Genomic DNA, 16,722 nt, shown 5'->3' on the forward strand with positions numbered 1-16,722 from the left:
AGGAGGAGATGAAGATGATGAAGGAGGAGGAGATGAAGATGATGAAGGAGGAGGAGATGAAGATGATGAAGGAGGAGGAGATGAAGATGATGAAGGAGGAGGAGATGAAGATGATGAAGGAGGAGGAGATGAAGATGATGAAGGAGGAGGAGATGAAGATGATGAAGGAGGAGGAGATGATGATGATGATGGAGGAGGAGATGATGATGAAGGAGGAGGAGATGATGATGAAGGAGGAGGAGATGAAGATGATGAAGGAGGAGGAGATGAAGATGATGAAGGAGGAGGAGATGATGATGAAGGAGGAGGAGATGAAGATGATGAAGGAGGAGGAGATGAAGATGATGAAGGAGGAGGAGATGAAGATGATGAAGGAGGAGGAGATGAAGATGATGAAGGAGGAGGAGATGATGATGAAGGAGGAGGAGATGATGATGAAGGAGGAGGAGATGAAGATGATGAAGGAGGAGGAGATGAAGATGATGAAGGAGGAGGAGATGATGATGAAGGAGGAGGAGATGATGATGAAGGAGGAGGAGATGAAGATGATGAAGGAGGAGGAGAAGATGAAGACGATGAAGGAGAAGATGAAGACGATGAAGGAGGAGAAGATTAAGATGATGAAGGAGGAGGAGAAGATGAAGACGATGAAGGAGGAGAAGATGAAGATGATGAAGGAGGAGGAGAAGATGAAGACGATGATGGAGAAGATGAAGACGATGAAGGAGGAGAAGATGATGAAGGAGGAGGAGATGAAGATGATGAAGGAGGAGGAGAAGATGAAGACGATGAAGGAGGAGAAGATGAAGATGATGAAGGAGGAGGAGAAGATGAAGACGATGATGGAGAAGATGAAGACGATGAAGGAGGAGAAGATGAAGATGATGAAGGAGGAGAAGATGAAGATGATGAAGGAGGAGGAGAAGATGAAGACGATGATGGAGAAGATGAAGACGATGAAGGAGGAGAAGATTAAGATGATGAAGGAGGAGGAGAAGATGAAGACGATGATGGAGAAGATGAAGACGATGATGGAGGAGGAGAAGATGAAGACGATGAAGGAGGAGGAGATGAAGATGATGAAGGAGGAGGAGAAGATGAAGACGATGATGGAGAAGATGAAGATGATGAAGGAGGAGGAGAAGATGAAGATGATGAAGGAGGAGGAGAAGATGAAGACGATGATGGAGAAGATGAAGACGATGATGGAGGAGGAGAAGATGAAGACGATGAAGGAGGAGAATATTAAGATGATGAAGGAGGAGGAGAAGATGAAGACGATGATGGAGAAGATGAAGACGATGATGGAGGAGGAGAAGATGAAGACGATGAAGGAGGAGGAGATGAAGATGATGAAGGAGGAGGAGAAGATGAAGACGATGATGGAGAAGATGAAGATGATGAAGGAGGAGGAGAAGATGATGAAGGAGGAGGAGATGATGAAGGAGGAGGAGATGAAGATGATGAAGGAGGAGGAGATGAAGATGATGAAGGAGGAGGAGATGAAGATGATGAAGGAGGAGGAGATGAAGATGATGAAGGAGGAGGAGATGATGATGATGAAGGAGGAGGAGAAGATGAAGACGATGAAGGAGGAGAAGATGAAGATGATGAAGGAGGAGGAGAAGATGAAGACGATGATGGAGAAGATGAAGACGATGATGGAGGAGGAGAAGATGAAGACGATGAAGGAGGAGGAGATGAAGATGATGAAGGAGGAGGAGAAGATGAAGACGATGATGGAGAAGATGAAGACGATGATGGAGGAGGAGAAGATGAAGACGATGAAGGAGGAGAATATTAAGATGATGAAGGAGGAGGAGAAGATGAAGACGATGATGGAGAAGATGAAGACGATGATGGAGGAGGAGAAGATGAAGACGATGAAGGAGGAGGAGATGAAGATGATGAAGGAGGAGGAGAAGATGAAGACGATGATGGAGAAGATGAAGATGATGAAGGAGGAGGAGAAGATGATGAAGGAGGAGGAGATGATGAAGGAGGAGGAGATGAAGATGATGAAGGAGGAGGAGATGAAGATGATGAAGGAGGAGGAGATGAAGATGATGAAGGAGGAGGAGATGAAGATGATGAAGGAGGAGGAGATGAAGATGATGAAGGAGGAGGAGATGATGATGATGAAGGAGGAGGAGATGAAGATGATGAAGGAGGAGGAGATGAAGATGATGAAGGAGGAGGAGAAGATGAAGACGATGATGGAGGAGGAGAAGATGAAGATGATGGAGGAGAAGATGAAGATGATGAAGGAGGAGGAGAAGATGAAGACGATGATGGAGGAGGAGAAGATGATGAAGGAGGAGGAGAAGATGAAGACGATGATGGAGAAGATGAAGACGATGATGGAGGAGGAGAAGATGAAGACGATGAAGGAGGAGGAGATGAAGATGATGAAGGAGGAGGAGAAGATGAAGACGATGATGGAGAAGATGAAGATGATGAAGGAGGAGGAGAAGATGATGAAGGAGGAGGAGATGAAGATGATGAAGGAGGAGGAGAAGATGATGAAGGAGGAGGAGAAGATGATGAAGGAGGAGGAGAAGATGATGAAGGAGGAGGAGATGAAGATGATGAAGGAGGAGGAGAAGATGAAGACGATGATGGAGAAGATGAAGATGATGAAGGAGGAGGAGAAGATGAAGACGATGATGGAGGAGATGAAGATGATGAAGGAGGAGGAGGAGATGAAGATGATGAAGGAGGAGGAGAAGATGAAGACGATGATGGAGGAGATGAAGATGATGAAGGAGGAGGAGAAGTGGGCATAGAAGAGATTTTTTTGCAATGTCTCTCAAAATGAAAGCTGCACAAGGTGCATTAGAAAAAACAGATTATGAACATTGGAAAAAAGATTCATGAAGATCATAATAAAAATGAAAAATTAAGATAAAAAATAAGAATATAAATGAGCAGAATCGGTATCGGCCCAACATTTCATATCGGTGCGTCCGTAGGTGTAGCATGAACCGACGGAACCATTGAAACAGAATAATAATGATGTATACGTGTTTTGTTCTTGGTCACCTAGAACTGCTGCCCTGATGGCCTGGTCTCCATTCTGAAGAGGAGGCGAGCCTCTCTGGACGGACTTCCTCCCGCCTCTAGCAGCAGCAGCTCTGACAAACACCACTCCAAACGTCAAGTCCGTTTCAGCGAGCCAGATGACGGCGCAGAGCAAGGTGCACTCGCCACATTTAAAGACAACCATAGACCTCGTAGTTTATTTAGCAGACCGTCTCACCAGCTCACGGCAGTAAGAGCCTCTGTGTCTCTTGTAGATGAGGTTGGAGGTGATTCCTGTCTCATCCTGCTTCTGCTGTGCTTGCTGACTGTGGTGATCAGCGTTGGAGGTACTGCGCTCTACTGCACCCTGGTGGACACCTACGCCACCATCTGCACCGACTTCACTCACAACATGGACTTCTACGTGTCAAACGCACGGGCTTTATTCCAGGGCTTTGGATGGCTGCCCTCCTGGACGTAGACAGTTCTGATCAAAGCTACTTTGGGTTAGGAGATCACGGTGCAGATGGACTCCTGACTGGTTCCTGCATTCATCTCACGCTGCTGTTTACAGCTCTGCTGACTATGATGGACGTGGACTGAAGAGGTGCTAACAGCAAGAATAACACGTTAAAGCAAACGCTCCTGCTGTCTCTGGAAGGTCCGTGTTCCAGGACCAGAACCTCTCAGCTGTGGCTGGATCTGAACCCAGGTCTGTCATTGTTACTGCTGGTGAAGAAAGCTGCCCTCAGAGAGAGCTCAGTCACACAGGCAAGGATTATTTACAGCAATAACCATCTCCCCGTGACCTGGTGCCGTGTTTACACATGTGAGCTGTAATTATTCAGTTGAACAGTTCTTTTTCTGGGCTGGAAGCATCATACAGCACAGCTCAGTCATTTTTATAAACACGTGTGTGTAGAGGCTCAACTATAACCACCCCCCCACTAACCTCCCTTAGCTGGTGTGTGTCCTCAGACCGAGGATAGGCAGGATGTTGGTTCGGGTCTAAAAACCTCCAGACTCCTACAAAACCGACTTCTTCTAACTGCGTCCATAAATCTCAACCACCCTCTCATCTCGGCATAAAACCTGTCCCCAGAAGACATTTGTCTTGTCCGTGGGGACAGCCGCAGCTCTCCATCCCTAACCCTAACCCTCCCTGTTCATGAGCTCTGGTGTTCCAGCAGGAACCAGGCTCTGGCTTAAGCCTTGGTTCCTGCAGCATCCTGAACATCCCAACAGAGAGAGTGGTGTGTTGTCCTCGTTCAGGCTTTGGTAAAATGGTGGAACATCTGAATTTAGCTTGTTTCTGTACAGTTAACTGATCCTGGACCCTGAAGCAGTTTAAAATGGCTCCTAAGACTTTTCCAACTGTGTCAAGCTACAAACCTCTCTCCCCAAGATCATCGCTGGGTTCCTTGACTTCACCGTTGTTCTCAGTGATGGTTGGTGTAAAACGTTCTTCATCCTTCAGATGCTGCAAGCAGAAAGTACCAGAACCATGACCTCTAACAGGAAGCTCGTCGGAGGCAGAGGATGTTCTGGAACGGGTCACCAACCTTTGTGATGCTCAGAGCTACCTCAGGTGTACTGAGCTACAGGTAGGGCTACCAGCTTGATACAATAGTGACCTTTGAACTAGAAAAGATGAGAGTTAAACTAAACTTCAGGCGTATTAAACATATTTTAATGTTGTTTTAAACAAGAGTGTAGTTGTAAAATCTATATTAAAGCACTTGTGAATAAAAAACATGATTTTCTTTAGACTTGTGCTATTTGGAGAAAAGGCCCATGGGCCCTCCAGGGGGGTTCCTGGGGGCACCAGGCTGCTGACACCTGGATGTAGGTACATGTATGAATATGTGTGTGTGTAGCACTACACCAGCTACAGCAGGCTCACCCACACCGTTTGCAGGCTCCACTCTTCATTAGACTCTCCTGGTCTGACCTACGCACTCCCGGCACTCGTCCCAGGTCTCAGGGCCACCAGACTCTTCTCTCCTTTCAGTCTTTCCCTCCGTCTCCAGCGTCTGTGCTTCTGCAGCACCTGCTGGTGATTGGCCATCGGCCTCAGGTGTGCTCTGCCACAGTGTGAGTCTGTGTGTATAATTGTGCTCCAGTGTGAACCCACAATAACCTAAAAGTTAAGCTCTGGCGTGTTTTTCATTGGGCAGAGAACCAGCCCTTCCTACAGGGCCTGTGTGGTTGTGTCTGACCCTAACCCCCCACCCTGGGCTCATCCTGTTAAGGCTCTCTCCTCTGGGAGGAGGCTGAGCTCCTCCAGAACAACAACCAGCTGCAGCTGGGCTGCTCTGTGTCTGCGCAGCCCCCTCATCCTGATACAGTTTACTGCAGCTTCAGCTGATCTAACACGTTGCACATTTGAACGTTTTTATGTTTAAACGTTTGCATCCTGCACTAAGCACCAAAGCAAAGTCATTGTGAGTGTAACAACAATAAACCTCGTCCTGGTTCTGCATGTTTACCTGCGAACAGGTGATCAGGACCCACATTAGCAACAGCATCACTGCACATGTGCCTTAATAAAAACCCTGGCACAGCATTTTAAATGTGTACATTTTACTCCGGTACCACTGAGATGCATTCAGAAAACCTGTTTGTGTTTCATGGTTAATGTTTCTATCAACCTGCTCAAATAAAAATGTGTTCAATGTCCGTGTTGTAACGAAAACAGTCACGTGTGTGTCTCACTCTCTGGCTTTCCTTCAACTTACCAACACAAGTCTTTTATTTTTATTTATGAAGTGTCAGGGACCGAGCGGTAAAACTCCAGGACAATGGTTTAAAAAGAATAACTTCTCCATTTATTTCATAAAGAATTAAACAAAATCAAAACAAAAACTGGGCCCAAAGGAAAAAATGGCCACAGAAAATAACCTTAACTAAAAGTAACAAGCAAGACTCTCCAAACTGAGACGCACAGGGGAATTTATACACACAGGCTAGCCTACAGACAACGAGGAGGGGAGAGACAGGGGCAACACTAAGACAAACAGTAAATAAACCTAGGAAACTAAGTCAACAAAGTATAACTACCACAAAAAAAGTTTAACTAATACATCCTAACAAAATCTGGTAAACTCAATTAGAGCTTCAGAACATCTGGTTTCTGGTTTCTTCATGATCAAGTCCCCTGCTTCCAGGAGCCAGATGGAATGTTCCACTTCCTGCCTGGAGTTACACCGGGCGTGTCCCCTCTCTGCCACTTCATCCAATCTCAGAATACAAATGAAAATAGTTAATGATCACATAAACTGTGTATAAGATAAATGACTGAATGTGTGCACCCATTAGTAAACATCTTACAATACTGCAACAAAATGAAATAAACCAGCATGTGGAAAAAATAAATAATACTAACACTGAGGAATGGCTGGAGGAACCTCCACATGAAGCATTTATAAAACAGCATGGCAGCTGACCTAAGTGCTGCACATTAAATACTTAACAGTAACAGGCCTAGCCACAAGGTGGCGCTGTCCACAGCAGAATCAGTGCTTTTTGAATTAAAGGTCCAGTGTGTGATATTTTTACCTGTTTCCTATCAAATCCTGTGTTCACAAACGTGTCCCTGTTCACGAATATTTCTCACCAACATCAATTCTAATTATTCCTCTCAACTTGAAATTATACATTTTTAAATAAAATAAACTGTGGTCAAGCTCCTTGGTCATCCACCGTCTTGAAATACAGTAGCTGTTGAGGGACATACGAGCTCCACTTGACCCGTTTGGACTATGACTGTAACCTGAAAGAACCAGCAGAGGGCAGCAGTGCGCCCTGGAAGCACGGAGTCTGCTAATTCAACAAAGAAACAGAAAATAATAGCTGCACCGCTGCTGTACTTGTTAGTTTGAATAAACAACTATTAAATCAGAAGACATCAAATGTGTCAGTTCCTGACCCGGACCAGTTCCCAGACCGGAAGGTTCTAGGATTCAGCAGCTCTGAGACCAGCAGCTGGTGTTTAAAGCCGGGCGGACACTGTGCGACTTTTTCACTTGTAGCGTTCAGCTTCAGCTCAAACCGTACGGCTTCCTCACAGAGCAAATCTCACGAGTCATGTGCTCACACGTGTAATGAAGTCAGTGGAGGGTAAATTGGATGAAATAAATTGCTATTAAGAGCTACTTATTTCTATTCTCATTACTTTGTGACCGATAGCTGTAATACTCTTATTAGAGAAGATCACCTTGCTTGGTCTTAGGATGATTAATGAGAAGGTTCTAGGATTCTTTTAATCATTAAGGGATCGTCACACTTCGCTTTGATTCAAGGACCCGTCAGTGTTTGCAAACAAATAAGAATCTATTTACAAACAAGTTTAAGCCTTGACAAATGGTTTAAACTATTATTTACTGTGAGTGGATGCAAACTAAGAGATGGGCGTCTGGAACTAGGCGTGAATTTAGTATTTCAGAGTCAAAATCTCCGCATCTCAGAGAGAGGAGAGTTCTGGAAAATAAAAGAATTTGGTTTGCATCTGAGCTGTAAGCTGTTCTTATCGACCTGCATACAGACGCCATCTCACTGGGTTCTACGTGCCCAAGTGGAGGCGCCCTTGTGTCAGACGTGCTGGAGTGCGAAGCGGAGGTAAGGATCCAAACACGGGTGAAGAAGGCAGGCAGACAGGAACGGTTAAAGGCTTTGATGATAAACACGCTGACACAGAAACAATGATCCAACACGAGACAAAGAACTGAAGGGGTTTAACTACAAGAGGGTTGGGAACTTGGGTGATTGGAAAACGAGATGCACGTAGGGAGCAATTAACAGAGACACATGACTAAACCATAAGGGGAGACAGGACAGGGTGTGACACCTTGTGGATCCGAGATGTCGGGGGGTTGGAGACCCCGGGTACAGAAGTCCGTAGACTAACTGCTAGTACCACCAGGTCGGTCCAGGATCGCTCCAGGTAACATGGGTGGACTGGATGAAACCAAGCGTCTCAAAACATCTCTGAAGGAGTGTTGCAAAATCAGCTTTGTTCTGCAGGAAAAATCTCTGTTGTCCTCAGCTTTGCAGGTGCAAAAGCTTAAGGTTTTGACCGTGTGTCAAAATCCTTTGGTAGCTCAGCTAAAGAAAGTAGATGGCGAAAAATACACCTGACGTAATGATGTGCTTGATGTCTTACAGTGGAAGGTGTCAAATCACAGATGTTGAAAATAATTGGAAAATGATCTGAAAAACAAACTGGGTTCACTGAAAGGTCAGAAATTTAAATTCCGATAGAGAAAACTAAATCCAGGATGTGAGAGCGATCATGGGTAGACTCCTTAACCGGTTGCTGGAGGCCAAAACAATCCAATATGTCCATGAACTCCCTCACCAAAGGCTTTGCAGGACTATAGATACCGTAAATCCTCTAATATTAGCCTGTATTCAATTAACGGCCGGGTCTCATATTTTGGCCGGTGTCGGAGTCGGCGGAGGTGAATAATGGCCGTTTTTTTATTGTGGCCGGGTGGAATGTGGTAACAAGCAAGTACGGGGCGCGGTTGTGTCATCGTCTCACTTTAGATTTTCCAGTGATAGACCTCGAGGGTAACTTTAACCGTGCGGAGACGAAGAGGAGGCAAAAATTTGATATCAAGTTCAAAGAGAACGTGCTGATTATGCTGCAGAACACTCTGGGGAGCAGTAGCAGGGGTTGTATGAACTAGTCACTAGTCGACTTCACCGCTCTATAGTGACTTGTTATGCCTGTCATCGACTAGTCGCTGTCACGTGATAATGACCGGCAAGATGCAGTCCACGGAAAAGACAGCAGCCTGCTGTCAGCAGGTGACAAGCTCCTGCGCTCGGGGGTGTGTGGGGGGGCAACGCGCTGTGCCAGAGCGTCGGTACTGACACGCGATCGTTCATTTCGGCTCATTTACTTTAATGTTTTCTGTCTTTTATTTGCGCCTGATGTGTTTCGCTGCTGTGGAGCGGGGCGCATCACCTTGTCATCCAGTGACGCACCGATCACTGATGCGGCCGCCAAGCAGCGAGCACTCCGCTGTTTTTGCGGTCGGTAGATCTGCGTCCTGAGCACGGCCACGGTAACATTATCACATCAGGTGTCGCCACCTCAAAAACTAATTTAACACGCGATCGTTCATGTCGGCCCATTTCCTTTTATGCTTTCTGTCTTTTATTCTTTTATTTGTGCCTGATGCGTTTCGCTGCTGTGGAGCAGGGCGCATCACCTGTTTTGTCCTCGGTGACGCACCTAACTGATGTGGCCGGCGAGCACTCCGCTGTTTTAGCAGTCGGTAGATCTTTTAGAGCTGCAGTTCAAAGGTAACTCATGAGGTGAATATATATGAACCCAGGTAGCAGTTTCTCTTTAGGATTGAGAGGAGATGCAGGAAGTTAATAAACAGACAGGACAGAAAAATAGTCAAATAAAAACAAGTTAGTTTTTGTACCTGCTGGTTGCAACAAACAGACACCACTGAAGGTAATCAGAAGTGAGGAACAGAAAATGAAATAATTATTTTAATGTTTAGAGCAGCAGGAACTCTGAGAGGCTGCAGGCGCATCAGTGAGTTTGCGGCCGCTGCGCGGGGGGAGGGGGGGAAGGCTGAAGCAGGGGGAGGGGGGAGAGGGCTGAAGCAGAAACTACCGTTGTTAAAAGAAATGTGTTTAACTTTGAAAATGTGGGCGCAATTTTAATTGTCAAAAACCCCAGCGAACCATTAGTTCATTTTGCTCAAATAGAAATTGAGGTCTGCCTCTAATTCTGGCCCTCCTTCCAATAAAGGCCTGGAGCTTGATGAGCTTGAGTCAAATACAGACCCGGGCCTGTATTAGAGGATTTACGGTATGAATTTTAAAATCGTTGAGAATAATCACTCTGTCACATTTCAGGAGAAACTCTGCTAAAATTTCAGAAAATGCATTTAAAACGTTAGAATTGTACTTTGGTGGGCCGTAGCAAAGTAAGAACAACACTGGGGAGCTAAAATCCAGCTCAAAAAGTTATAATTCGAAGCTATTAGGAGTCACAGAGGCCGAGAGTTGTTTCAGGTGGAGGGTAGAATCAAACAGAGTTAGTAGACCCCCACCACGACCGGAAAGTCTAGGCACGTTGAACACTGAACAATCCGAGGAACAAAGCTCTGAGAGAGCAGCCAACTCACCAGGCACGACCCAGGACTCCGTCATGCAGAACAGGTTTACCTTGTGATCGACAAAATAATCCCCTAAAATGGCTGTTTTATTTCCAGTTGAACGTACTTTCTGGAGAGCAACCCTAAGAAGTGGTGTGGCCTCCGGGCAGATTGTTTGGAGGGATGAGGCAGCATCATCCAGCATTGGATAGCTCGGGTTGGCAGAGTTAACTCCACCACCCCGCCACCGTCCCCGAACGCACTCGATGCGCCGATGCCCCGGGAGGAGAAGGTTGAAGGACTCCATGGATGATCCGAAAGCTGCAGTAGGTCTGATTTCCTAGGCTGGAACGCGGAAGCAGCCCTAAGCCTTGCTCACCGCCCCCCACGCTTGCCCCGTCTGTGACGTCTCCTTTGCAGCCACGCTGGAGACAGTGGGCGGTGGAGGACTGCCGGGACCGCGGCAAACAGAGGGATGAATGTTTTTTAGACTTACTGCCTCAGAGATCTATGGAACTCAATTCCTGACGAAGATCCAAAAGGGTGAGTCGATCATAGGTGATACTTGAACTAGAAACCACCAGTAGAGAGCATGGGAACAGAAAAACAAGCAGGAAGAGTAGACGGCATGCCAAAATCACAGGCGCCATCTTGGTCTAGGTGATTGATGATGAAACTAGGTACTTTGGGTAACGCCAGGGAAACAACACTTTATAATAATTTGATAGAGAGACAAAATTATAGTTTATAAAATTCTATTTATTACCATATTAATGATGAAAGTGGTTATTAACTTACTCACTATTTCTCATCCTGCTCGCTCACAACTCCGGGGTATAGGGAGCCTAAGTCGCTTCCGTATCACGGGTCCCCGGAAAACGAAAACATGACTGCGTCAACAGGGCTAAAAACGTTATCTTCTAATCTGCTTTGCCTTACGCCCTGGATCACAGACATGTTGTACTGCAGTTTAATGAAATGTAATGATCGGGGTTTCGACCATGCCAGTCCACGCCACGCCATTATCATAAATGGTGATTCAAAGTCAATTTAAATGAGACAATGAACGAACTCTGATTAAACACGACCTTTTGCTTCACTAAGTGACTCAGAAAGGTGTGATATCTGGGTTTAAAACAGTAATTTGGCAGTTTGTTTGATGTAATTTAACAAGTTATCAGATTATCATTCACTCTGACTCCACTGAATAGCCTCTGCACCCTGGAGGTCCGGTCTGCAGGTGAAGCCGTCTCATAGCGAGTGAGTGGACTTCTGAGGTATCTGGAGATCGTAGGCTACCTCAGATTACACATGACTGGTCATAAGATACTTCCCAGGTGGCTTCTGTCGGACATTTTCACATCTGATGAGTTGGTGGTGGATTGAGCAAATAATAATTGATTGATCTAAAAAAGAATGGTGATTTAAATCGCTAAAGTAATTCTACTGAAAAATCAGTCTGATTCCCCGTAGAACGGTGATTTAGCATGAGCTGTGTGCTTGTCTGTAACTCGGAGCTTTGGCTGGAGCTGGGGAAATAAGTGAGTTTAATTTTAATAAGTGTTTGTTTATGAACTTTTACCAACCAGACCTGAGAAAATTGTAAAGGCATTTACCAAGATCCTCAGCCTTCACACACTCCTCAGGCACTCAGAAGAGGCTTATTCCACTTAAAGGGAAGTAAATCTGTTAAACATTCATCTGTTACATAATATACTGATATTAATATGTGAATGTAACTGATGATACTGATATTAATATGTGAATGTAACTGATGATACTGATATTAATATGCGAATGTAACTAATGATACTGATATTAATATGTGAATGTAACTGATGATACTGATATTAATATGTGAATGTAACTGATGATACTGATATTAATATGTGAATGTAATTGATGATACTGATATTAATATGTGAATGTAACTGATGATACTGATATTAATATGTGAATGTAACTGATGATACTGATATTAATATGTGAATGTAATTGATGATACTGATATTAATATGTGAATGTAACTGATGATACTGATATTAATATGTGAATGTAACTGATGATACTGATATTAATATGCGAATGTAACTGATGATAATGATATTAATATGTGATTGTAACTGATGATACTGATATTAATATGTGAATGTAACTGATGATACTGATATTAATATGTGAATGTAACTGATGATAATGATATTAATATGTGAATGTAACTGATGATAATGATATTAATATGTGAATGTAACTGATGATACTGATATTAATATGCAAATGTAACTGATGATACTGATATTAATATGTGAATGTAACTGATGATAATGATATTAATATGTGAATGTAACTGATGATAATGATATTAATATGTGAATGTAACCGATGATACTGATATTAATATGTGAATGTAACTGATGATACTGATATTAATATGCCAATGTAACTGATGATACTGATATTAATATGTGAATGTAACTGATGATAATGATATTAATATGCCAATGTAACTGATGATACTGATATTAATATGCAAATGTAACCGATGATAATGATATTAATATGTGAATGTAACTGATGATACTGATATTAATATGTGAATGTAACTGATGATACTGATATTAATATGTGAATGTAACTGATGATACTGATATTAATATGCGAATGTAACTGATGATAATGATATTAATATGCCAATGTAACTGATGATACTGATATTAATATGTGAATGTAACTGATGATACTGATATTAATATGCAAATGTAACCGATGATAATGATATTAATATGTGAATGTAACTGATGATACTGATATTAATATGTGAATGTAACTGATGATACTGATATTAATATGTGAATGTAACTGATGATACTGATATTAATATGCGAATGTAACTGATGATAATGATATTAATATGCCAATGTAACTGATGATAATGATATTAATATGCCAATGTAACTGATGATACTGATATTAATATGTGAATATAACTGATGATACTGATATTAATATGCCAATGTAACTGATGATACTGATATTAATATGTGAATGTAACCGATGATACTGATATTAATATGTGAATGTAACTGATGATACTGATATTAATATGTGAATGTAACTGATGATACTGATATTAATATGTGAATGTAACCGATGATAATGATATTAATATGTGAATGTAACCGATGATACTGATATTAATATGTGAATGTAACTGATGATACTGATATTAATATGTGAATGTAACTGATGATACTGATATTAATATGCGAATGTAACTGATGATACTGATATTAATATGTGAATGTAACTGATGATACTGATATTAATATGTGAATGTAACTGATGATACTGATATTAATATGTGAATGTAACCGATGATAATGATATTAATATGTGAATGTAACTGATGATACTGATATTAATATGTGAATGTAACTGATGATACTGATATTAATATGTGAATGTAACTGATGATACTGATATTAATATGCGAATGTAACTGATGATAATGATATTAATATGTGAATGTAACTGATGATACTGATATTAATATGTGAATGTAACTGATGATAATGATATTAATATGTGAATGTAACCGATGATACTGATATTAATATGTGAATGTAACTGATGATACTGATATTAATATGCCAATGTAACTGATGATACTGATATTAATATGTGAATGTAACCGATGATACTGATATTAATATGTGAATGTAACTGATGATACTGATATTAACATGCGAATGTAACTGATGATACTGATATTAATATGTGAATGTAACCGATGATAATGATATTAATATGTGAATGTAACTGATGATACTGATATTAATATGTGAATGTAACTGATGATACTGATATTAATATGCGAATGTAACTGATGATACTGATATTAATATGTGAATGTAACTGATGATAATGATATTAATATGTGAATGTAACTGATGATACTGATATTAATATGTGAATGTAACTGATGATAATTATATTAATATGTGAATGTAACCAATGATACTGATATTAATATGTGAATGTAACTGATGATACTGATATTAATATGTGAATGTAACTGATGATACTGATATTAATATGTGAATGTAACCGATGATAATGATATTAATATGTGAATATAACCGATTATACTGATATTAATATGCGAATGTAACCGATGATAATGATATTAATATGCGAATGTAACCGATGATACTGATATTAATATGCGAATGTAACCGATGATAATGATATTAATATGTGAATGTAACTGATGATACTGATATTAATATGTGAATGTAACTGATGATAATGATATTAATATGTGAATGTAACTGATGATACTGATATTAATATGTGAATGTAACCGATGATACTGATATTAATATGTGAATGTAACCGATGATAATGATATTAATATGTGAATGTAACCGATGATACTGATATTAATATGTGAATGTAACCGATGATAATGATATTAATATGCGAATGTAACCGATGATAATGATATTAATATGTGAATGTAACCGATGATACTGATATTAATATGCGAATGTAACCGATGATAATGATATTAATATGTGAATGTAACTGATGATACTGATATTAATATGTGAATGTAACTGATGATAATGATATTAATATGTGAATGTAACTGATGATACTGATATTAATATGTGAATGTAACCGATGATACTGATATTAATATGTGAATGTAACCGATGATAATGATATTAATATGTGAATGTAACCGATGATACTGATATTAATATGTGAATGTAACTGATGATACTGATATTAATATGTGAATGTAACTGATGATACTGATATTAATATGTGAATGTAACTGATGATACTGATATTAATATGTGAATGTAACTGATGATACTGATATTAATATGTGAATGTAACCGATGATAATGATATTAATATGTGAATGTAACTGATGATACTGATATTAATATGTGAATGTAACTGATGATACTGATATTAATATGCGAATGTAACTGATGATAATGATATTAATATGTGAATGTAACTGATGATACTGATATTAATATGTGAATGTAACTGATGATACTGATATTAATATGTGAATGTAACTGATGATACTGATATTAATATGTGAATGTAACTGATGATACTGATATTAATATGTGAATGTAACTGATGATACTGATATTAATATGTGAATGTAACCGATGATACTGATATTAATATGTGAATGTAACTGATGATACTGATATTAATATGTGAATGTAACTGATGATACTGATATTAATATGCGAATGTAACTGATGATACTGATATTAATATGCGAATGTAACTGATGATACTGATATTAATATGTGAATGTAACTGATGATACTGATATTAATATGTGAATGTAACTGATGATACTGATATTAATATGTGAATGTAACCGATGATAATGATATTAATATGTGAATGTAACTGATGATACTGATATTAATATGTGAATGTAACTGATGATACTGATATTAATATGTGAATGTAACTGATGATACTGATATTAATATGCGAATGTAACTGATGATAATGATATTAATATGTGAATGTAACTGATGATACTGATATTAATATGTGAATGTAACTGATGATAATGATATTAATATGTGAATGTAACCGATGATACTGATATTAATATGTGAATGTAACTGATGATACTGATATTAATATGCCAATGTAACTGATGATACTGATATTAATATGTGAATGTAACCGATGATACTGATATTAATATGTGAATGTAACTGATGATACTGATATTAACATGCGAATGTAACTGATGATACTGATATTAATATGTGAATGTAACCGATGATAATGATATTAATATGTGAATGTAACTGATGATACTGATATTAATATGTGAATGTAACTGATGATACTGATATTAATATGCGAATGTAACTGATGATACTGATATTAATATGTGAATGTAACTGATGATAATGATATTAATATGTGAATGTAACTGATGATACTGATATTAATATGTGAATGTAACTGATGATAATTATATTAATATGTGAATGTAACCAATGATACTGATATTAATATGTGAATGTAACTGATGATACTGATATTAATATGTGAATGTAACTGATGATACTGATATTAATATGTGAATGTAACCGATGATAATGATATTAATATGTGAATATAACCGATTATACTGATATTAATATGCGAATGTAACCGATGATAATGATATTAATATGCGAATGTAACCGATGATACTGATATTAATATGCGAATGTAACCGATGATAATGATATTAATATGTGAATGTAACCGATGATACTGATATTAATATGCGAATGTAACTGATGATAATGATATTAATATGTGAATGTAACTGATGATACTGATATTAATATGTGAATGTAACCGATGATACTGATATTAATATGTGAATGTAACCGATGATAATGATATTAATATGTGAATGTAACCGATGATACTGATATTAATATGTGAATGTAACCGATGATAATGATATTAATATGCGAATGTAACCGATGATAATGATATTAATATGTGAATGTAACCGATG

General features: G+C 39.7%; 1 protein-coding gene across 1 annotated transcript; it reads left to right on the forward strand.

The window, feature by feature from the left end:
• Positions 1 to 186: 186 nt before the first annotated feature.
• On the forward strand, positions 187 to 3,182 carry LOC139066368 (trichohyalin-like). The gene is made up of 2 exons (XM_070548884.1): positions 187 to 2,960; positions 3,047 to 3,182. Exon 1 carries the CDS (start codon positions 189 to 191, stop codon positions 2,784 to 2,786), a length of 2,598 nt encoding a protein of 865 aa, XP_070404985.1. The 5' UTR covers positions 187 to 188; the 3' UTR covers positions 2,787 to 2,960; positions 3,047 to 3,182.
• Positions 3,183 to 16,722: the final 13,540 nt, after the last annotated feature.

This window comes from Nothobranchius furzeri, chromosome 2 (assembly GCF_043380555.1).
Source record: "Nothobranchius furzeri strain GRZ-AD chromosome 2, NfurGRZ-RIMD1, whole genome shotgun sequence".
Lineage (NCBI taxonomy): Eukaryota > Metazoa > Chordata > Actinopteri > Cyprinodontiformes > Nothobranchiidae > Nothobranchius > Nothobranchius furzeri.

Bases quoted from the DNA above. Each gene is read 5' to 3' on its own strand.
- LOC139066368 (XM_070548884.1), top strand. From the start codon at position 189: ATGGAGGAGGAGATGATGATGAAGGAGGAGGAGATGATGATGAAGGAG.